The sequence below is a fragment of the Cnephaeus nilssonii genome, assembly GCF_951640355.1.
Source record: "Cnephaeus nilssonii genome assembly, chromosome: 4".
Taxonomy (NCBI): Eukaryota; Metazoa; Chordata; class Mammalia; order Chiroptera; family Vespertilionidae; genus Cnephaeus; species Cnephaeus nilssonii.
The window spans coordinates 76,318,873-76,343,943 of NC_137075.1; the positions used below are offsets into that span (position 1 = coordinate 76,318,873).

General features: G+C 38.7%; 1 protein-coding gene across 1 annotated transcript in view; it reads left to right on the top strand.

Moving 5' to 3' along the window:
* LRRC9 (leucine rich repeat containing 9) overlaps nucleotides 1-24,375 on the top strand; it is a gene marked incomplete at both ends in the record, with an annotated part of 86,759 nt that extends 62,384 nt beyond the window's left edge. Inside the window, 6 exons of the mRNA XM_079769789.1 lie at nucleotides 1,701-1,837; nucleotides 5,646-5,863; nucleotides 9,627-9,695; nucleotides 15,705-15,845; nucleotides 21,450-21,594; nucleotides 24,203-24,375. Of these exons, the coding sequence (XP_079625915.1) occupies nucleotides 1,701-1,837; nucleotides 5,646-5,863; nucleotides 9,627-9,695; nucleotides 15,705-15,845; nucleotides 21,450-21,594; nucleotides 24,203-24,375 (883 nt within the window). The remainder of the gene's footprint in view (nucleotides 1-1,700; nucleotides 1,838-5,645; nucleotides 5,864-9,626; nucleotides 9,696-15,704; nucleotides 15,846-21,449; nucleotides 21,595-24,202) is intronic.
* Between the last annotated feature and the right edge of the window lie 696 nt (nucleotides 24,376-25,071).

A 25,071-nucleotide genomic window follows, 5' to 3' on the forward strand; every position in this document is an offset into this window, starting at 1 on the left:
TTGGCTGCGATGACCAGCTGTGTCTATACTGGAAGATCTTTTGCGTAAGAGACACCATTATGGAGCAGAACTTGCTTCAGTAGAGCTTTGGTGCTCACTGAGTCTGTCCCTTGAGTGTTGTCTCTTATGGATGTGAAGAGTTATAATCCACTTTGGTTTCACTCTGACCACTGGTTACACTGGCTCTTGGATCTCCAAAGAGGTGCAAGGTCAGCCACTGTCTGGGGCCACCCAGCAGGAACTACAGAGACATCTGCAGATTCCTCCTCTTTGCATGGGGTTTGCAAGTGCCCAGACAAGGCCCAGCTGTGAAGCGAGGCCGCTGCTGCTACCAGGCAGTGGGCCTTCTTTTGGAATCTCTGAGGCTCTCTGACCCAGCTGAAGTTTTTTTTTATAGGTGAAAGGACAGGCCATTCATATGCAAAAGCTGATGTGCACAGCTTGGGTGGGATTGTAAATTGGGAGGGGCGGGGAATCTGGGAATCACCAGGACAGAGCAAACAGTGATGGCTGCCCTGAACCAGGGAGGTCCCGGTTCTCTGCGTCCCGTGCCCCTGTGAAAGGAACAATAATCGCTGCGAGCACCTCTAAAAGTAAGCCGCCCTCACATTCCTGTCCCGATGCCAGACAGTCCAGTTTCACCCCATATGTGCCTGGGTCCCCCAAAGTCTCGCCCGGAACTGGAGTTCAGAGCAAGGGGGAGCTTATACCTCCCAGTATAAAGAGCAGCACATCCAGGTGCCAAGCACTTTCCACACCTCCACACCTCTTATTGGTCTCAATGCGCTTTCTTCACCTCTCTAGTTGTGGAATTTCCACTCAGCCAGCTTTCCCACAGTTCTGGGTGGTAGTTGTTCTGCTGTTTAGTTGTGGTTTTGATGTGGTTGTGAGAGGCAACAGATATAGGTGATTACCTATGCCACAATCTTGGTTTCTCCTAATATGGTTGTTTTCAGAGGGAGCGGGCACTGCTGGGCTTTTGATAGAGATTGCATTGAATCTATTGGTCAATCTGCCGAGAACTGCCATTTTAGTAATACTGAATTTCTAATCCATGAACATGAAATATTTCTCCACTTAGAGCTTCTTTAATTTATCACACCAATGTTTTATAGTTTTCTGTGTATACATTTTGCACTTATTTTGTTAAAATTTTCTGATGTATTGTATTATTTTTATGCTATTGTAGATAGAATCCTTAATTTCATTCTCAATTTTTTGCTGATATATAGAAATTCAAATGATTTTTGTATATTAAGTTTTTAACCTGTGATTTTGCTGAACTCATTTATTAGTGCAGTTATGTGGGGGGAGGTTAGGGGATTGTTTTGTTTTGTTTTCTTTTTGGTGAATTCCTTAGGATTTTGTAACTACAAGATCATGTCACCTTAGAATAAAAACAATTTTATTTGCTCCTTTCTAATCTGGATGCATTTTTTTTTCTCTTTCTTGGTTAATTGCACTTATTCTTGTGTTTTATTTTAAGTAACTCTGTACTTTACCATATGAAAATATTTTAAAGATTACAAAATTATTATATAAAATATAGAGACAACTTACTACAGTTTAATTTGGATACATTAAGAAATTCATCCTTTTAAAAAATCTTCAATTTATGTTAAGTACATACAGGCTGTCTTTTTATGATATAACTGGTTTGAAATTAAGCTTATGGAATCAAACTTACATGTGTGTTTCAGAGATATAATAAGCAATGAAAATTTGCCTCCAATAATGCACAATTTAGAAGTTCTTCATTTGGGCTACAATGGAATTTGTAATTTAAATCAGCTGCAACTAAACAGACTAAGAAATTTAAAATTCCTCTTTCTACAGGGTGAGTAGCAACACTGTTAATACCTAAGTCTTTGTTATTAAAAACTGACTTGATAGCCCTAGCCAATTTGGCTCAGCGGATAGAACGTTGGCCTGTGGACTGAAGGGTCCTGGGTTCAATTCCCAGTCAGGGCACATGGCATGTGGAAGGCAGCTAGTCAATGATTCTCTCTCATCATTAATGTTTCTATCTCTCCCTCTCCCTTCCTCTCTGAAATTAATAAAAATATATTTTTTAAAAACTGACTTGATTATCATCCTTTTTGATAAGCAAATACAAGCCTCAACATTTACTTAAAACAGATTCACTGATGAAAATATTTTAGTAATCACAAATGGGTTTCTCTTGGATTATTTACATAAATAATGTCAATGCAATATTCTAGGATTATTGAATATTGCCCTAGAAAATGCAATATTTTATAGCCCTAGAAAATGCAATATCCTAGGACTCTGTACAGTATAGTATTACAACATAATTTACTTTGATATCATACTAGAGGCCCAGTGCATGGGTTCATGCACCGGTGGGGTCCCCCTGGCCTGCACCCTCTTGCAATCGGGGACTCCACCAGTGCATGATCGGGATGGGGAGGGACTGCAGGAGGGCTCCAGGGAGTGTCTGGTGTCTCTCCCAGTCCAGATCAGCCGAACCCCAGCAGCAAGCTATCCTACCGGTTGGAGTGTCTGCCCCCTGGTGGTCAGTGCACGTCATAGCATCATAGCTACCAGTCGAACAGTCGAACAGGCTTCCATATTATATATATACTAGAGGCCCAGTGCATGATTCAATCATGCACGTGTAGGCTGTCTGTCCGCTGGTCGGGACCCGGTGTGGCCGGCAGCTCTGAAGTCCCTGGGCCCCTAGGGCGAGGCGGGGCAGGGGCATGGTCCTCCTGCGGCCGGAGCCCAGGCCGGGGTCTTGCCTTCGCCTCCCACCCAGGAATGCTGGGGCCGCCGCCGCCTCCTCTGCGGACACCGGGACACCGGGACACTGCCGCGCGCTCCTGCGGCCCAACTGCCGCCAGACTCCTCCCCCGGGAGCCGCGCCGCCCGCCCACCCGCGCCGCCTCCAAACCTCCAAAACGCTGGCTCGCTGCCCCAGAGGCCCGTCTGTGCTGCAGCACAGCCATGGCGCAGATGGTGAGCTCGCGTCGCCGCTGGCAACGCGAGCTCAGCGTCCTGCCGGCCCAATCACCACCCCAGCCACCCCGAGTCCCGCCCCCTGTGTCTCCCGCTGGCCCAATCGTGGGCATAGCGGAGTGATGGTAATTTGCATATTACCATTTTATTAGGTATGATGTTCTATTTTAAAAACAATAAAAAGTATGGAAAGAAAACAGAAATACCAAATTATTGCTATTATATATAATTTAGATCTTTGCTCTAAAATAGTTTAAGATCTACCTATAGAAATATACTGAAACAAAAATAAATTAAGTTCTGAATATATGTTATTAACTTAAGTGCAACAGAAGTTTAGAGAAATTGAAACATTAACCCCTCTATATATCTAGGAGTCTGAAAAAGTGATAGAATTTAGATTGAAAGTGAGCATGATCAAGAGTTTTGCAAGTGAGGGTGTGGGGGAAGGAGAAAGTCATAAGGGCAAGATTGTGGTGTCTATGGGCCAACACTTGGAAAGGCACTAACCTGATTAAAACAGAACATATAGTTCTCTGGGTGAGTTATAAAGTTTCTAAATATTATCAATTTCATGGATAATGCTCATTTTGCAGTTGAAAATAGGTAGAAATTGTAAATTTTTAGAAAAGTGGCATAAAAAACAGGGTTTGGAACATTAGTCTAACAATAAAGGGGGTCAAATATTTGGTGATGAAAGGAGATTCAACTTCGGGTGGTAAACGCACAATGCAATATACAGCATAGTATTGTACACTTGAAATCTATATAATTTTATTAACCAATGTCACCCCAATAAATTTAATTTAAAAACAAAAAATAATTATTAAATGACATAGAAGAAAGGTTGGGAAATACATCAGTGAGATATATGAGGGAGATAACTGCATAGTTTATCTGAGTATAGTAATTTTTCTCTGAAAGACAGACTTTTCTAGACTATTTTTAATTTTTTAATGCATATTTTTGCCTATCAAAGGTCCTTGCCAGTTGGGTCAAGAACATGGAGAATTAGCCTTAAAAAAACAAGAAACTGAACAAAACAATGTCAGATCTTTTAAAAGAAACATTGACATACAAAAAACAAAAAAACAAAAACAAAAAAACAACCTACCCCTGGAAGGTCTATTTAATCTAGCAATGTATAGGACAAGTGTGTTGTGTTGCTGTGTCTACCATGGGAGATTACACTGAGGCAGCCTTATGCAGGAAGTGAAGCAGTTTACTTTGACAGTAATAGCTGCCACTTATTGAGTCACTGGTCAAGGTATTTGTCTACATAGATTATCTAATTCAACCTTCACAGCATAGTAATTTTATATGCATTTTACAAGAAAAGAAATTGAATCTCAGTGGGGTTAAATAATGTATCTAAATTTGTGCCAGTAAATGGTATGGTACAGGATAAAACACAGTCTGGCTCCAAAGCATATGCTCTTTCTGGCTCCAAAGGACATGAATGTCAAGGGCCCCGGCTATAATAGTGACAGACAGAACAATGAGTAAGAGGTGAGTCCAAACTGCAGTTTAAAAAAAGGAAATACTAGCATTTAATGACTAACTAGATATATTAGGGGAGAAAAAATAGTTCCATATGTTTTTCATGATTTCATTAGGAAATGGGACAAAAGGGGGTATTAAAGCAGAATAAAAACATTGGGAAAGGTTGTTCATTTGCAGTATGGAAAGATCAGTTCTAGGCCTGATATTGCCATTTTTATGTCTTTGAGGAAGTCACTTAACTTCTCTGACCCTTATTATTATGATCATTAAAAAACATTATTTACCATATCCTATTTTGGGACTCTAACAGGAAACATATATAAAAGTATTTTGTTAACTCAAGAGTCATCTTCTCATATAAATGATCATTAATATTTATAAAGCTATTGATTGCTACAGTAGAGAGAACTCATAGGTTATAAAGAAAGGACTGAACCCTAGCTGGTTTGGCTCAGTGAATAGAGAGTTGGCCTGCAGACTGAAGGGTCCTGGGTTCAATTCTGATCATGAGCACATGCCCAAGTTGTGGGCTCGATCCCGAGTAAGGGATGTGCTGGAGGCAGCCGATAATGATTCTATCTCATCATTGATGTATCTATCTCTCTCTCTCTCCCTCTCCCTTCCTCTCTGAAGTCCATAAAAATATATTTTTTTAAAGAAAGGACTGCGGTTTTAAAATTATGTAATGAATTCTTAATTTTTAATGTGGTTATAGTATAAAATATGTTTTTATGAAAAAGTGTATTAAGGTATATTTTTTCAACTTACACAACAAATTCATTTATTTTAATAAATAATTAGATGTACCTATTTGAATGCCTATTAGAATAATCAGATATACTCAGGAACATATCTTTTGTGGCACTTTTATATATCTACTTTTGTCAAAACCAGTAATTAAGACTATTTTAGTACTTAATTACTGAACAGATATTGTGTATGTCACATCTTAATCTTTCAAACATAAAGAGGAAATTTTATAAAATATTGTTTGATGATAAGTCTACCTTCTTAAAAATCACATTTTCATTTCTCCTTGGAAATATATTCTTTTAAGTACTTTTTCAAAAACAAATGTATGAAAAATAGTTAAATGAAGATAGATAACCCGTTATTCGGGAAGTTTGGGCTTACTTAATATATCATGACTTACCTTTTTTCAGGGAATGAAATCAGTCAAGTTGAAGGGCTTGACAACTTACTAGTACTTCAGGAATTGGTAGTGGACCATAACCGCATCAGAGCATTTAATGACAGTGCCTTTGCCAAACCAAGTTCCCTGCTGGCACTTCACCTGGAAGAAAACAGACTACGAGAGCTGAACAACTTACAACATTTGGTAAAACTAGAAAAACTTTTCCTAGGATATAATAAAATCCAGGTAACATTATTATGTTTTTTGTTAGGAGACTTACAAGACTTACTTAACTCCTCTGAACATAAAGCTTCCAAATACACCAATGAAAACTTTGCTAGTGTGTTACTTATCATTTATATGCCAGATAAATACTCTGTGATACAGAGGCATATAAATAGCCTGTGGTGCAAAGATGTCCACTCTGCTTCTAGACTTATAAATCCAACCAACCCACATGCATCCACCTGGAAAAAAAAGGTTAGCTCTAAATGTTCTAAGGTTCGCCCAGCTGGCATGGCTCAATGGTTGAGCTTCAAAGTATGAGCCAGGAGGTCACAGTTGAATGCCTGGTCAGGGCACATGACCAGATTGCAGGCTTGATCCCCAGTGTGGAGCTGTGCAGGAGGCAGACAATAAATGATTCTCTCTCATATTGATTTTTCTATATCTCTATCCCTCTCTCTTCTTCTCTGAAATAATATGTGTGTGTGTGTATTATATATGTGTGTGTGTATTATATATATGTGTGTGTGTGTGTGTAATTAATATATATATATATATATTAATGTCCTAAGGCTCTTCTCAGCAGTCCTCTCTAAGAGATCGCCTTTGTTCTTGACTACTTACTCTTGGTCCATGCTATTTCTGCATCTCAATTCCAGACTTCCTCTGGTCCTTTAAACTTCGCATATGGACTTGTTCTACCTGACATTTCAATCATTCCTAATTATGGTTTAATATTCCATCTCCCCCCTACTCAAGGCTTTCTTAGGATCTTGCCTTAGTTTTAGCTGCTCAAAATTCAACCTAGGCCATTGCCCCAACTGAGCCTGCCCAGACTTTTTCCTGAGATAGTATGCAGATGAGAGGGTTAAAAGTAGTAGTATGCATAACTTTATACAGCCCTAACATTTCTCTCAGTGTTTTGGTGATGATCTGTTAGTCCTCCTTTTATCCATTTTACTACTCTGCCCATATTTCTAAAACAAACTCCATGACAAAATGAACTGTGGGCTGCCTCAAAGGGCAGGAACTGAGTCTGTCCTGCCCACATTTGTGTCAGTATACATAGTGCCTGGTACATAATAGGTACACAATCAATATTTGTCTGTGGCTCCACTTAGTCCAGTTTAGAAAGCCTTTTCTGGGGTGATCTAAGGCTAGAAGGTGTCTGAGGCTAGAAGGAAATCATGAGCAGTACCCTTTTCTACATAGCAACTAGAAAATATACATTCAGAGAAAAAAACATCATGCAATTAATTTATCAAGGTTCAACAAAATTCATCTGAGATAAGACTGCAAAACCGAATGATTCTTACAAAGCTTTATCCACACACAAAAATCTAAATTAGGAAAATTGCTATCCTATGAACAATCTTTCCAATGATAGCAACTGAGTTAACACAAAGGATTGTCAAGTTAGACTTACATGAATCAAAGATCTTACCCAGTATCACACTTTACAAATAATTTCAAGAGTATACAGGACCTGGGACATTCCCATGGCTTCTCAGGTCCTTTCTTTCCTTACCACACACACATACTGTCCAGCTTAGAACAAAATGTCCAGCTTAGAATAAAATATGAGCTCTCCAAATGATATGATCCCATTCAACAAGGGAGTGTTTTATTTATAGTTTATATGACATTTTATAGGGAGCCATGCCTGATAATTCTATACATCCTAGGTTTATTTATTATAAACAGTCCTTAACCAGAGAGATCCGCTAAGAGCATCTAATAAATAAGGACCTTCTAGTAAATAGCATTGGTCTATTTGACAGAACATCTAGTTATCAGTGTACTTACAAGGAGTTTAGACCAGGTAACTTGCTTTTCCCTAGAAATGTCTCTAACCCACCTCCCCACCCCGCTAACCCACTAAAGAAAGTGAATGAATGGCAGATCAACTGATATAGCAACTTACTCCCCAGTAACTTAAACAGGATAATGCTTAGTCAAGCTTATTTATTATCAAAATTTAAAATAGCTAAAGGACAACTGCTAGGATAAATCATAAGAGATTATACATTGAATGAAGGGGTATTGATTATCATTTAATTATCAGCCCTTATTTGTTTATTGTGTCCTTGAAATGGTATTTTTAATTGAATTTAAATTGATCATTTTACTATTAAACTTCTAACCATTCAAATTATAATGACTTAATATAACCATACATTTAGCTGGGGGGAAATGAACTGAGAAGAATAAGAAGGTTAAATTGGAGATTCTGTTTAATTCTACTGAAAATATTATATTATTCAAAATTCTTAACTCTTGGTTCAACTTTTCTTTTTGGGAGTGATCTTCTCTCCAGATTCATACCAACATGGATAGGCATTAGTTTGCACAACTGGCCAATCAGATTATAATCCTTGAATAAACAAGGATTTATAGCCTAGAAGGGAAAAAGCACAGAAACATTAGCAAAATAATACTTCCAAAAAAGGTATATGCAGTCCTTCATTAATCTACTTTAAAGTCTTTCATACACTGCATATTCTTGATAACATATTCCAGTGTGGTGCTTTTGATTTAGCTATCATGTTTTGGAAAATTGTTGCCAATAGTCTTGCTTCTGCAAGAATCACAGGATCACAGTTGAAAGATGTTATTTAATTCATCTTTATAGTCCTTGCCTGGTCCTGTGTCTAAATGATTCCCCTATCTGGCATCCAACAATTGCATCTACTTTTAAGCATCTCATTTAACCTGTGTAGTAGCTTTTTAAATGTCTGATTTGCTGAATTTATTGAATATTTGGCTTTGTGAGGTTCTCCCTTTCTCAAATTTTCTTATTTCTGGTTATGGCTTTTCCTTTTCTACTTATAGAAGATCCTTTAACATTTCTTATAAAGCTGGTTTAATGGTGATAAAGTCCTTCCTTTTTTTTTTTTTTTTTTTTTTTTTTTTTTTGCTTGTCATGAAAACTCTTTATCTCTCATTCAATTCTGAATGATAACCTTACTGGGTAACTTCTTCTAGGTTGTAGGTTCCTTTCTTTCAGTCTTTAAAGATATCCTGCCACTCCCTTCTGGCCTATAAAGTTGCTAATGAGAAATCAGCTGATAGCTATATAGGGTTTCCTTTTATGTGACTCATTTTTCTCTTGCCTTCTTCAGATTGTCTCTTTATTTTTAACTTTTGTCATTTAGCTACAATATGTCTCGGTGTGGGTCTCTTTGGATTTATCTTGTTGGGAACTTTCTGTGCAAAAACCTAAAATGTACAGTATTTGCAAACTTTCACCAATGTTAAATAAATAAGAAATAATCCAATCCTAGGGAAGGCAAGTAATTCAACTAGAGAAATAGTTTTTCAACTACATATATTCCCAGCAAATATATCAGGATGCAGTCCACTCAATATCACATGCTTCTTTATGGTTAAGGTTGTATTGCATATACACATTTGAAATTGTTTAGACTGATTCACCTTCTTTTCCACACTTCTGAATCAATTCTCTAGGAAATTAATCAACTATAATTAGAGTCCTGGAATAGATCATAACTTTTCTGAGAAAAAAAAAAGTTGTCTTTTCTTGTAACTGCTGCTATATGGCCTCTTTCCATGTTAGAATGTCATCTCTGCCAATCATGTATTTGGAATCAATATTACACAGACTTGTCTTTAATCAGTAATACAGAATATTGTCACTCAAGCTCACTTCATAGGATTCAATCATGAGCTAGCTGCAACCCAACACTTATATATAATTAGCTTCAAATCAGTGTATATTTGAAGATGTTGGATCTAACCAAATAACTTATTTACTTTCGAATAGGATATAGCAGAACTGGAAAAACTCGATGGAATCTCTTCTCTCAGAGAGCTTACAATTTATGGCAATCCAGTGAGTATGTTGCTTTTCTAATTTACTAGTTAATTTACTTACAGTTATATAGAATTTATTTTTAGATAAAGAGAGAAAGGATTAATTTTATTTATGTATTCACAGAGTTTTCCAAGCACAATTTATTGACTAGTGTCTTCTTTCATCTAGTTCCAATATAAACTTCCATTGTCATATATATGAGGGTCAGTTTTAGGGTTCTACATTATATTCATTGGCCTATTTGCCAATTTCTGTATACCAATATTACCCTGTCTTCATTACTAAAGTTTTTTTTAAGTCTTGATGTCTGATAGAGTAAGCACTTCTTCTATTCCACCTTCTGTTTTTCTTTCTTCACTGTCTTGGTTATTCTTTTATATATATTGTATATATATATATTTTTTTTTAATTGATTTTTTACAGAGAGGAAGGGAGAGGGTAGAGAGCTAGAAACATCGATGAGAGAGAAGCATCGATCAGCTGCCTCCTGCACAAGCCCCACCAGGGATGTGCCTACAACTAAGGTACATGCCCTTGACCGGAATCAAACCTGGGACCCCCCCAGTCCACAGTCTGACGCTCTATCCACTGAGCCAAACCAGTCAGGGCTGTCTTGGCTATTCTTGGCCCTTTACTCATTTCTATGAGTTTTAGCAAACAGCTTCTCAAGTTATATGAGAATCTTGATATTTTAATTAGAATTGCATTGAGTTTAAATTAATTTTGGAAGAAATTTGCCACCTTTCCTGTTGGAGTCATTGAAGGCATCTAATAAGTAGCACCATTATTCACCTAATAACAAACTGAGAAATATGATAGTGGCAGATGAGAGGTGAAAATATTTTGCTTAGCTTAGTAAGAAAGCCAAGTAGGCCAGCTAACAGATTCCAGAAATAGACAATCATGATCACCCATTAGCAGAAAATACTTGACTGAGGACTTTCTGAAGGAACAGAAAGCATTCTCCCAACAGTGAGCTCTTTCCAAAAGGAAAGATGGGAACTAAACAAGTCTAATTTATTATTTCCAGATTTATTAAATCACCCTACTTCCCCAGTGGAAAAGTGAAATGATTGAGAAAGCCCAGTAGTGATACATCAGGGAGCTATTTCCATTAAAAAAGAAAAACATTAAGTAGTCTCCCCTAATATTTATAGCATTAATCCTTCCCATTCATAAACACAAATATCCCTACATTTTTTATGTCCTTTAATTTTCTCCTTAAGGTTTTAATCATCTTTGATTAGATTTATTGTTGTTTTAATGGCTGTTTTAAACAATGTCTTTTTACATTTTTCTAATTGTTTGTTGCTGGAGTATAGAAATTCTGATTTTTGAATATTATTCTTTATCCAGAAACATTGCTGAACTCTCTATTCTTAGTTCTAATGGATTGTAAACTATTGCATTTTCTCTGTAGACTATCATATTATCTATAAATGACTCAATTATTTCTTTCCAATCCTTATGTTTTTTTACTTCCTTTACGTCTCTTGATGTGCTGACTAGGATCTCTGGTAACAGTGTTGAATAGAAGCAATTATAGTAGGCTACTAACTTCAAAAAAATGTGTCTAAGTTGTCACTGTTAAATCTGATGTTTGCTCTAGGTTATAGGTAGATAACCTTCAACATTTTAAGGCAATTCCTTTACAGTTTATTATAAATGGTATTGGATTTTGACTAGTTGGTAACACAGTTTTTCTCTTTAATTTATCAATATGCAAATTACATGAATAGACTCCAGCACTGCCCTAGCCAGTTTGGCTCAGTGGATAAGGGTCGGCTTGCAGACTGAAGAGTCCGAGGTTTGATTCCTGTCAAGGGCACGTGCCTGGGTTACAGGCTTGATTCCCAGTGGGGAGCTTGCAGGAGGCAGCCAAACAATGATTCTCTCTCATCATTAATGTTTTTCTCTCTCCCTCTCTGAAATCAATAAAAACGTATTAAATTAAAAAAAATAGACTCTAGTGCTTAACCACTCTAAAATTATTGGGATGAATACTATTTAGTTATGTTTATACTTTGCTGGATTTAATTTGCTAAGATTTAATGTAGCATACATATCTTGTATCTATAGAAATAAGTAAATGTATCCTATAATTCTATCTTCTTATACTATTCATTTCAAGTTCATCAAACCTTTTTTGCTTCATGAAATTAATTGTAGAATTCTGCCTCTTTTTCTAGTCTGTGAGTTAGCTTATCTAGGAGAAAACACGTGTTTCTTGAAGGATAATTAAATCTTATGTCTAAAACCATCTGGGCTTAATAAGTAGATTTAAACTACTTACTCAAATTCTTCAATGACTATAAATCTAGTCATTTAGTTTTCTATTTCTTCAAAAGTTAGTGTTAAGCAGTCTTATTTTTCTATAAAATTATCCTTTTCATCTGAATTTTAAATGTATTGTTATCATTGTACTCTCGTGAATTTAAAACATCTCCATTATATCTGTTTGTTATCTTTTTATACCTAAGTTTCTTGATTTTTGTTTTTTTCTTCTTTTATTATTATAAGACTTATTAAAAGTTTGTCTATTGTATCACCCTTTTCAAAGAACCATATTTTGGTTTTATCAAATGTATTATTTCTCTGTTTTTTATTTCATTCACTTCCACCCTTTATTATTTCTTTCTTTTAGTTTCTTAGAATTTGCTTTTTAAAAAAAATGCTTAAGTAGATGCCTAGCTCATTAATTTTTTATGTTTCTTATAACTGAATAAATTTTAGGTTATAAAATATTGCATTAGCAGCATCCTAAAAGTTTTGCTATATAGTGTTTTTCCTGTTCTTTTTTTTTTTAATGTATTTTTATTGATTTCAGAGAGGAAATGAGAGGGAGAGATAGAAACATCAATGATGAGAGAGAACCACTGATCAGCTGCCTCCCGTACTCCCTACACTGGGGATTGAGCCCACAACCCGGCATGTGCCCTGACCAGGAATCGAACTGTGACCTCCTGGTTCATGGGTCAACACTCAACCATTGAGTCATGCTGTCTAGGCAAGCAAGCAGATTTATTAAGGAAGCAAAGCAAGTGAATTTATTAAGAATACACTTGCCATAAAGCACAAGTGAGCAACTCAGCTTGTCTGAGTGCCCCGCTGGTGAGGGATCAAGGGTTTTATACCTTTACCCTCTATAGGTTTCAAGGTTCCCTTGCCAGATAGATTTCAAGGTCCCCCTTTTATATTGTTGTGGCTTTTCCAAGAAGTTATGAAAATTCCTAGAGATTTTATCTTGGCAAGTACCAAGACTGTTGACTTCTTTGTTCAATGGGTGAGATAAACTCCCCTTTCTTCCCCCCTTCCCCACCTCCTGCCCTATCAGCTAATCTGTCCTGCCTAACATTCCCCCCTTAAGTGATACCAACCCAATGCTTTTAGGGTTTTTGTTATTTGTCCCCCAGACTTTATCTGTTCTTGGGTTTAGCTGGAAAAATGACATTAATTTGGTCTTGGCTCTCTATTTTCCCAGGCCTAGGTGATTTAGGCTATGTATTCTCTGGTTAGAAGGAGAGGTATAAACCACTTGCTCTCAAGTGTCTTGCTTTGGGAAGATAAGGTCTTGTGATTCACAAGCTAGCTGCAAGCTGCCCAAACTGTTTGTCCATGCTTAATTTTCTTATCTCAGTTTCCCCATTCCTCTTGCCCAGGAATTTTCCTAACTTCTTACATTATTACATTTTAGTCAGATGAACCAGTCTATTTATTATATATAGTCTTTGATATTTATTAAACTTGCTTCATGGCCAAAAATGTGGTCAAATTTTTCTTTTTATTCAATTATGTGTCTTAGAGATCTCTCTCCATTAATGAATATGTATCTGCTACATTTTTAAGAAATAAATCGTTTATTCATCCCTTTTGATGACTGTTTTGTTATCACAAATAACACAACACATGATTGTGTTGTCAGTCCCCAAGTTCACCGCCATGTTCAAGGATTTTCTAGAAGGGCTGGCTTGTGGGACTTAGCATATACCGTATTTTCCAGCATATAAGACGACTGGGCGTATAAGATTTTCCTGGGTTAAAAAGTCGTCTTATACGCCGGAAAATATGGTAGTCCAATATATCTAATCCATTATATCTAATCCCATCAATATAGTCCAATATACCGTATTTTCCGGCGTATAAAACAACTTTTTAACCCAGGAAAATCTTATACGCCCAGTCGTCTTATACGCCGGAAAGTACGGTAGTTGTACTTATGGCTAAGATTTATTACAGTGGTATAATGAGGATACACAGCCAGGTGATGAGTGAAAAAGACACAGGCAGAGTCTGGAGAAATCCATATGCAGTCTTCCTTATGCTATTTCTCTCCCATGAGGAGTCACACAATACATACTCTTCACTCAGCAACAAAAATGCTGCAACATGTGCATTATGTTTCTGCCCAGGGAATCCCAATAGACTTAGCACTCAAGAATTTTGTTGGGTGCTAGTTGCATAGGTACCCTATGCCTATCACATACCAAAATTCCAGGATCTCAGAAGGAAAGCAGGTTGAGCATAAATCATATTATTGTATAAGTAGTCCAGGTACAGTGAACTATCCTTTTCAGTTAAGGAATGGTGGGAACACTTCTAAAATCTAAGTACCAAACATTAGTCAAGAGCTATCCTTGTAAGCAGACCCTTCTAAAAATAACAGCCTCAGGCCTACTATGTTAACTCTTTCTACACACCTTCATATGCACATATGCAAATATTTTTAAGAGTAGTTTGGTACTATGAAGTGATAGATTATGCAGTTCAATAGATGTGTATTGAATTAAACTGGATAGTGCCTATTAGAAAATATGCTTCAAACTAATTATTTATAAGTGAACTTTTATAATATAACTAGAGGCCCAGTGCATGAAATTCATGCACAGGGGGAGGGGTGGGTCCCATCAGCCCAGCCTGCACCCTCTCCAATCCGGGACCCCTTGGGGGATGTCCGACTGGCAGTCAAATATCCTTCTCACAATCCTGGACCGCTGGCTCCTAATCGCTCACCTACCTGCCTGCCTGGTTGACCCTAACTGCCCCCACTGCCGGCCAGGTTGCCCCCAATTTCCCCCTCCCTGCCAGCCTGGTTGCTCCTAACTGTCCCCCCCCCCCTGCCAGCCTGGTCACCCCTTACTGCCCCCCCTGCTGGCCTGGTTGCCCCCAAATGCCCCCCTCTGCCAGTCTGATTGCCCCTAACTGCCCCCCCTGCCGACCTGGTCACTCCCAACTGCCCCCCTGCTGGCCTCATTGCCCCTCACTGCCCCCACTGCCAGCTTAATCACCCCCAACTTCCCCCCGGCCAGCCTGGTCACTCCCAACTGCACCCCCCACTGGCCTGGTTGCCCCCAACTTCCCCTCCCGCTGGCCTGGTCACCTCTTACTGCCCCTCCTGCTGGCCTGGTCGCCCCTCCTGGTCCCCCGGCCGGCCTGATTGCCCCACACAGCCTGCTTGTTCAGTCGTTTGTTAGTCCCTCACTAACCTCCTGCTGGCCTGGTCACCCCATGCAGCCTGTTTGTTCAGTCGTTTGGTCGTCCCTCACTAACCCCCCCTGCCAGCCTGGTCATAGGCAGCCATCTTGTGATGGTGTGAGGGTCAATTTGCATATTACCTCTTTATTATATAGGATCCTATTCCTGAGGTGGATTGCCTGGAATTAATGAACAATATTATATACTAGAGGCCCAATGCACAAAATTCGTGCAAGGGGCTCAGCCCTCACAGACCCAGCTTCATCCGGAAGGATGTCCAGAAGGTTGTCTAGTCTAATTAGCATATTACACTTTTATTATTATAGTTGTACTCTAAAAAAGAGACTAAGCCTCCAAATGGTAGCCTTGGTTAGAAAAAAGAAAAGTTCTAACTTTCATTTAGCATAACAGGGAATTGAGAAATCTTTCCAAAAGGGAGCTCATATTTGTATCATCTACCTCTTTGTTGTCCATGCTAAACTTCCTTCTCTATAAAAGTTAACATTTGAAATAAAAGATTTTCTTAAGAAATAAATTATTTTTATCTTTAATCAGATTTCTAGAAAAATGGTACATCGCCATGTGCTCATATTTCGACTACCTAACTTACAGATGTTAGATGGAATTCCTGTGAATTCAGATGATAGGGCGAAAGCTGAATTTCACTTCTCTGAACTACAAGCAAAGAAAAATTCGGTAATATATTATTTATACTTTTTCTTTTAAAATATATACATTATTAGTAAAAAAAATTCTATCTTGTGCATTTTACTTAAATATTTAAACCTAGGCCATGATGCTTTTGTAGATTATTTAGTATCTTTTCAGTGATTAGTATCAAAGGCTTGATCTGGTGAATAGAGCACTAAAAACACACACACACACACACACACACACACACACACACACACACACACACTACTCACAAGCCAGGGGAGCTCCTTTTTCTAATAACATATTTTGATATAAAGCTAATTATTTAAAACTAGAGGCCCATTGCATGAAGAGATTTGTGCAATAGGCCTTCCTTCCCTTGGCTTCCTGCACCGGTTTTCCTCCAGCACCTAGGACCCAGGCCTTTGCTCCGGCTGGAGTCTGCCACCTTTGCTGCAGACTCCTGCCAGAGTCTGCCTTCTTTGTCTTTGCTGCAGACTCCTGCCAGAGTCTGCCTTCTTTGTCTTTGCTGCAGACTCAGGCTGGAGTCTGCAGTGTTCCTCTTTGCTGCGGCCAAAGTGCCGCTCCTGTAGATACCTTCGCCCCTGCCCTCCCTCTCATAGCAGGTGCCTGGAGCAACTGGGCAACTGCCATCTTTTTTCTTTTAATTTGCATATTCCCTCCTGATTGGCTGCTGGGCATAGCAGAGTGATGGTTAATTTGCATGTTTCTCTTTTATTAGTGTAGATGTGTGCCTCTTTCTCAATATGTCTGATAATGCTCTAAGGTAAGAAACTACAACATATCCTATATAATAAAACCCTAATATGCAAATCGACCAAATGTCAGATTGACCAGCGGAACGACCGGTTGCTATGACATGCACTGATTACCAGGGGGCAGACACTCAATGCAGGAGCTTCCCCCTGGTGGTCAGTGTGCTCCCACAAGGGAAGCGCTACTCAGCCAGAAGCTGGGCTCATGGCTGGCGAGTGCAGTAGCGGTGGTGGGAGCCTCTCCTGCCTCCACTGCAGGCCGGCGGTAAGGAACAAGGAGTCCTGGACTTCGACAGGGCACAGGCCTTGCTCAGGGACCACCCCCGCCAGTGCACAAATTTCATGCACCGGGCCTCTAGTCACTTTTTTAAACAGAAACTAGCAAAACTCCTTCCACTTAGCAGATAGGAAGGGAAGGAAGGAATTCTAACCACAGCTCTCTGGACTGTAGTTCATCTAACAAGAGAGATGTGTATCTTTTTTTCTGTATATTGGCAAAATAATTGGACCTTTACCCATGAACCCTAAAAAGGTATTCTTTCCTAAAAATGGGAGAAAAGAAATTAGAGAGAGAAGCCACCAAAGCATATCATAAGGAAATTCTATCATTGACCATCCTCCAAAGACTAAATTTAACACAGAAAAGTTATGATATATATATTTTTTTAAGAAGCAGCATGATTAAAGCAATGCTTTTGCAAGGATTTAGGAAGAAGAGGCTAGAGACAGGGAAACCAGTTAAAAGGGTTTTAAAATAATCCAAGAAGGAGATTATGAAGACCTGGACTGGTTAGTATTGTTGGTGGGAGAGGGGCAGTGAGAAGGTAAGTGAACCTTTAATGTAAGTGAAAGCCAGAGAGCATAGACCTTAGCAAACAAAGATTACTTCTAAAAGTTATGTTGAGGAAAGAGATATGACTTACTATAGATGCTATCACTTAGAATACCCAACTCTCTCCATTCCCTCTGTAAAACAAACTAAATCTCAGAGCACACTGAATGTGCTATACTCATCTCCAGCCCATTTCAGCTTTCAGTAATAGATTCACAGATTTTTCAAGAGTTGGCTATGTGTATTTTCAAAATTTAATGTTCTCTTATTTTAAATAAGCAGATAACTATAAATGCAAATTTTAAATTATTATTTCTGTTTCTATGAAAACCAAACAGGATACTTTGGAAGGTCAACAAAGCTCACACACACACACACACACACACACACACACACACACACACACAATGTCAAATTAGGTTGGGAGGGGAAAATGCAAAATATGAGAGAAAATGATAGATTCAGACAAAATATGTGGGAAAATTCTTTTTTAAATCTAGACAGATTCTTGTTTTCAAATTTTCTCCAGATGTCTTTTAAATTCTTGCTACTTTAAAGAAACCAAAATTAGACATTGTAAGCAAAACCTTACATGTGATTTATCCAAGAGCAATCAGATAAAATACCAATCAAGGGACTCTTGCTTATAGAGACGACCTTGGACCTTCATCAAAACATTGTTTAGTGCATGTATTTTACGCTTTAAAATTTTTAAAGAGAAATATGAATTACATATATAATTCTTAATTATTCCCTGACATTTTTATTAACCTTGACCTTTTTTAATTAACCAATAAGATTCTATTATAGGTCAAAGTAGCTATGGAGGCCTGTGAGACTTAAGGTGTACAATATTAATAAAGATTAGCTAGATTAGGCCAAGGAAACTGGTTCATTTGTGGGTTATATCTCCAAAAATGTTTTCTAAAAACTATGTTTTGTGAAAAAAATTTTAATTACTAATCTGTATGATATATCTAAGAAAGAGAATGATCTAATGTCATCTACTGAAATTACTGTCACAAGTTCCAGTCTTTCAAAGGACAACAAATAATCAAATAAAATTTAGTTCAGTGATTTAAGCCTCCTTTCCCTTTCTCTATTTCATATTTTTGGAGCAAGTCACTACTTGCTTCCAGGACTGGAAAACTTTGATTTCCTATTCTTGATATAACAAATTACCTTAGATTTAGTGACTTGAAACAACTCAATCTTTTTATCTTACAGTTCTGAAGGTCAAAAGTCCAAAAAATCAGTCTTACTGAGCTAAAATCAAAAGTATTGGCAGGGCTGCACTCCTTCTGAAAGCTCTAGGAGAGAATTTGTTCTTGGTCTTTTTAACTTCTAGAGGCTCATGGCCCTCTTCCAACAATGGCATCACTTTGACCTCTGATTCCATCATTAAATTACATCTTCTTTCACTCTGACCCTCCTGCCTCCCTCTTATAAGGACCAAATACAATCTTATAATTGTATTGGGCCTACCTAGATAAACCAGGATAATCTACCCATTTCAAAATCCTTAATTTAATTACGCCTGAAAAGTCCCTTTTACCCTGTAAGGTAATGTAGTCACAGGTTTTGGAGATTAGGGTGTGGACATTTTTTGGGGGGATGGATTTTCTGCCTACCACACCATATATGTGGAAGGCTCCTGTGAGAGACCTATAAAAATCATCACATTAAAATTTATAAATCCTATTTCAAGGTAATGTTGACCAAATTTGAAAAATTACATATAATTACATATAAATTCAGTAAATTACATATAATGATATCACTTGGCATAACTTTAAAGATCATTAATTTCCATATATATTATTAACTGACTTAGTATAGCAGAAAAATTACATAAACTCAAATTTTAGTCAATGATGATTATTTCATTAAAGGGTTTACTTGTTGCTTATTCTTTCTTTCTCATATAGTGAACTCATTTTCCCATTACTATGCTATGATGTTGTCTTGAGTGATTCTAGATACCTATTCTTGCCATTTGAATCAGAGCCATATATAAAAATTAAGTTCTTATATATGTCAACTTATTCTATAAGTAAACATTTAATTTAATTTTTTAAAATTTATCAACACATGGTCAGTAATATAAATGGGATATTTGATGCCTTTATTCTAGGGAAACCTATTTTAAGATTCAATAATATTTTTTTATTTTCATGGCTAGAACAAAATTGAGCCATTATTTCTTTTAGCTGTTTAGGAGACAGAATACTTTTGAAGTTTATTAGTTATCTTTATATTTTTCTTTGTTGAAATTGCTGCTGTTCCTTCTTTTTTAACAGCAAATAAAGAAGGAATAAATGAAATCTAAAATTGTCCTTTAAATCAACACATTTTTGGTGCTTTGGTTTCAGAAGAAAATTTGACAACATTCTAGATTAGTAATGGGAGAGAGCCCCAGAAAATAATTAGTTTAGGGAATTTGGGACTTGCCAGCTTTAGTAAAAGCCCTGATGTCTTAGTATTCATTACAAAGCTGCATTCTTAACAACACTCACTGAAATATGAAGGAAATTGGTTATTTTATACAAATGCAAAAGCCTATGTCTCTAAATTGTCATATATTCAGAATTTACATTTTAAAAAGTATAAACAGGATCAGTCTTAATGAAGACACAGCAAGCACAAATTTCTAGGGAAACCAAGAGTCTCCCTCCTCTATTTACTGACTAGAGGCCCGGTGCATGAAATTTGTGCGGGGGGGAGAGGTTCCTTTCAGCCCAGCCTGCACCCTCTCCAATCAGGAACCCCTTGGGGAATGTCCAACTGCCGGTTTAGGTCCGATCCCAGGGATTGGGCCTAAACCGGCAGTTGGACATCCCTCTCACAATCCTGGACCACTGGCTCCTAATTGCTCACCTGCCTGCTTGCCTGGTAGCCCCTAACTGCCCTCCCCCCTGCAATGGCCTGATTGCCCCTCACTGCCTCTGCGTGCCGACCTGATCGCCCCTAACTGCCCCCCCGATGGCCTGGTCGCCCCTAACTGCCCCCCGCTGCCGGCCAGGTTACCTCCAACTGCCCCCTCCCTGTCGGCCTGGTTGCTCCTGACTGCCCCTCCCCCCGCCAGCCTGGTCACCCCTTACTGCCCCCCCTGCCAACCTGATCGCCCCCAACTGCCCCCCCTGCCAGCCTGGTTGCCCCCAACTGCACCCGCTGGCCTGGTTGCCCCTAACTAGCCCCCACCACTGGCCTGGTTACCTCTTACTGCCCCCCCTGCCAGCCTGGTCACCCCCAACTTCCCCCTCTGCTGACCTGGTCGCCCCCAATTGTCCCCCTGCTGGCCTGGTTGCCCCCAACTGCCGCCCCCCTTGCCGGCCTGGTTGCCCCATGCAGCCTGCTGTTCAGTCGTTTGGTCATCCCTCACTAACCCCGCTGCCGGGCTGCTCGTAGGCAGCCATCTTGTGAGGGCGTGAGGGTCAATATGCATATTACCGCTTCTATATATAGGATTCCGAAATTCTTTCAAAAGCCTCTTAATCCTCAACTAACTTAAAAGGCAAACACTATTTAGAGAGGGAGCACAATCATTACAAGTGGTTGTTATAAGATGCTTTTCTTAGTCCTCATTTTATTTGTTTGTTTTTGAAAAACTAATTCACTGCAAGGCTTCTGATGAGATATTGTGAGGATATGAAGATGCAGAAGATATAACTTCTACTGTCCAGAAGTTTCTGTTCAGATAAAAAGAACAAACATTACAAAGAGAAAAGGCTTAATTTTTATTTTCTTAATTCTACATTTTCCTTGTGAAGATCTTTTGGAAAGGGGTCGGTGCCATCACATTGGATTCTAGTGATAAATACAATGCATCTGAAAAGACAGAACATAGTGTTCTGTGGGAAGTTAAAGACCCAAAGACCTCTTAACAGATTTTGCCTCTTACTAACTCTGAGTTTAGACAAGTATATAAGTCATAACCGAAAAAAATTTTATTATCAAGTGGGGCTTGTGGTAGAACTAAACCTATTGACTTGAGTTTTGGAGGTGAGGGTTCTTAATTGTTTTTATTTTATTACATAGTTTATTCCTGTTGCCAACGCTCCTATGGATGGTGGACCATTTGGCCAAGTGAAAGCTTCTCCCATAAAGATAACAAATATAATTCTGCCTGGTGGATTTAACCATTACTTGGGATCTGACTTCACTTTAACTCCTGAAGTTGAAGGTATTTTGACAGAGTGTCAAAGTGAATATTCAACAAACAAACAAATAACAAAACCCACTTCATTTGAAACAAAACTCTGTCTAATTTCAATTACTACTTAAAATTGCATGTTTTAAATTTACATTTTAAAATTGCATGTTTCATCTGGCCATTCTGATTTCAAAGAAGTCTGTAGTATTTTTTGGTTCTGCTCAACTATTAATATGCTGTAACTAAACATTTGCTTGCAATTCAAACATTGTGATACTTGCACAATTATTTCCTGATATTTATTTTCAAAGTTTTTATTTCATTTTGTATATTTTATAGCAAATGACAACTAAAACCAGTTCATTAGTCATCCTGTTAAAAGTAGAAAATAGAGGTTTAAAAATATTGAGAATAAGACTCATGTGGTTTGAAAGATATCTTAGAAAGAAAAGATCAGGCTTTATCCTTGAAACCATAAACCAAATATTTATGGAGACAATACTAGTGTAGAATTTTAAGAGGTAGAGCTCTAAAGGAGAAAGTATGCTAAAAGGACAGGGCATGGAAATGGTTCATTCTAATATATACATTTTAATTCAGGCTTAGGTCAGATATTTCCCCTAATTACAGATCTTTACTGGCAACCATTTGGTGAAAGTGGGATTAGCTGCTCCTTCTCTGAGGGGCTCATCTCTTCCATTGCTTTTAATATCCCACATTGCTCAGGTCACTGTTGGACAATAAAACTGAACATGACAATAACTGTAAAAAGATCTAAGAGCCTGCTAAGAATAACAGATTGTTCTATGTGATTATTTTTAAAGAAAACTCAGTTAAAAGAAACCCAACATAATTTATTCTAAGATATTATTTTTAATTTATTTTTCATACTTCTACATACTTATGGTTTCAAGGTTTTAATCATAATCAGAATGTTTATGCTTTTATCCAGTAAATAGAGCTATCTGTAAAACTGGATGTACCAAATTATTAGGCTCCTTAACAAGATAATGCCATCTTCAGGAAAGTCATCCTATATAATAAAAGGCTAATATGCAAATTGACCAAATGGCAGAATGACCCGTCGCTATGATGTGCACTGACCACCAGGGGCAGACGCTCAACACAGGAGGTGCCCCTGGTGGTCAGTGTGCTCCCACAGGGGGAGCACTGGGCTCATGGCTGGCGAGCACAATGGCGGTGGCAGGAGTCTCTCCCACCTCCACAGCAGTGCTAGGGATGTCTGACTGCGAGAGGGCTCAGGCTGGGCTGGAGGACCCCCCGCCACCCGAGTGCACGGATTTCATGCACTGGGCCTCTAGTCAATATATATGGCATTAGTTCAACCCTGGATTCATCTCCATAACTTCCTTCTCAGATACCTTTCTTCAAGATTCATTGTGCAACTATTTTTTAGGATTTTCTGGAAAGATCCTATGATTTCTTTCTTATATTCTACTAGGGGCCCAGTGCATGAATTTCTGCACCTTGAAAGGAACTGTGGGTTGAGAGGCTGCAGTGGGCACAGGGTTGAGTCTCGGCCCATCCTCCACACCCCTGCCCGGCCCCTCCTGCCATGGCCCCCAGTCCCCTCTCTGCTGGAAGCCCCACTCCCACTGCCACCACTCCCACACACTGACGGCACCAGCCCCACTTGCACCTGCTGACGGCGCAGAGCAATTGGGGCCAGCGCCAAGAGTGGGTGCGAGTAGGGCCAGTGCCATCAGTGGGTGTGAGTGGTGGCTGCTGCCCTGAAGCCCCTCAGGAGCAGGGGGAGGTGGAGAAGCCCTCAGGGGCGATCAGGGCTGGCAGCCACTGCTCACACCCGTTGATGGCACCGAGCGATTGGGATTGGCGCCAGGTGCCGGCAGCGGGTACAAGTGGTAGCTCCAGCATCAGCTGTGGGTGTCAGCAGGGCCGCTGCTGGCAGCAGGTGCAAGCAAAGAATTTTCAGTAACCACCAGAGGCTTGCCTTGATGACAGCGACCGGTTCCCTGCCTTGGTAAGGTGTCCCTGCTCACCTGCTCCACCATCCCACCATGGCCAACACCCACCATGTTCCATGTACGCCCCCTGATGGTCAGTGCACGTCACAGTGACCAGTTGTTCGGTTGTTAGGTTGTCCGGTTGTTCTGCCATTTGGTCTATTTGCATATTAGCCTTTTATTATATAGAATGCTTTGTCAGTATTTATTTTTAGAATTATGGTCACTTTATCTATACATCTATTATAGTACACAGCTTTGGATATTTATATTCTTAAAAATTACCTATAGAGGGCAGATTGAAGAGGATAAATGGGATGAATGGTGATGGAAGGAGACTAGACTTAGGATGGTGAGCACATAATGCAATGTGCGGATGATGTACTGTAGAACTGTACATTTGTAACCTATATATTTTATTGACCAATGTAACCCCAATAAATTCAACTTATAAAATGCTAGAAAGGATCAAATTGATTCACTAGCTCAGATAATTAAGCAGTATTAAGTGCTAAAAATATATTCCAATTCTATATTTATTAAAAATCTTAATTCATTTTATGAAATATGTGTCGCATACATTCAGCTGATGGACAAATTTTTATTTATTTTATTACTTAATGTATCTATTGTTTCATAACTCCTAATTTCAGACAAAAAAACCAAGAATGCAGGAATTCTGACAAATAATCCTCGGAGCATCCATGCAGAAATAGCTTTTCGTCAACTCAGAGGAATAAATCTCTCTCCGTCTCTTTTATCACATCAGAATATGGCATCTCCAACTGCACAAATGTACCAAAGCAACCAAGATGAGGGAAGGTAAAGCTATTCTGTGCTTTAACATAATTTCTCATCATTAAAAAAACTTCCTTAAATCTGCAAGTCGTGTATAAAAATAGGAAATATTGTTATATACTATTGCATTTTCATTCTGAGAACTGAGAAAAACTATCACATAGCATAGACTTCTTATTCCACATTCACAAAATCTTTCCTGAAGTCCAGTATATTTGCATCATAATTAAAAAAGGCTTAGTTAGAATGGCTATCAAGGTAGAAGAGTGCTCACCTAGTACTTATGTGAGGGTAAATTGAAATAATTACATGGGAACGACTTTTAATTGTATTCTCTCCCAACTCACTTCTACTCACTGAATATGCAAAGAAGTTCACTTATGTTTCAAACAATAATTTCAACTCTCTGAAATCACAAAGACTGAGAATTTTGTAAATTCTTCAAATCTCTCCTTATAGTTCCTATTTGCCCTTCCTCCCTTCTGGACTCTAGCCCTAGAGGCCAGCTCAATGCCTAAGAGCCTGCTACGTCTCATTAAGAACTCACTCTGCTGCTCAAAACCTGTTTGCCTTGATTTCCAATAGTTACCTGTCTACCAGCCTCTTGGTAGCGAAGCTCTAGGTCATAGAGGGACCTACTCAGCAGCAGATCTAGCTTAGGCCTCTCTCTTGCTGTACTGACTTCCCTGCTATAATCAGTCATGTCCCATTGAGTCCTCAGGAT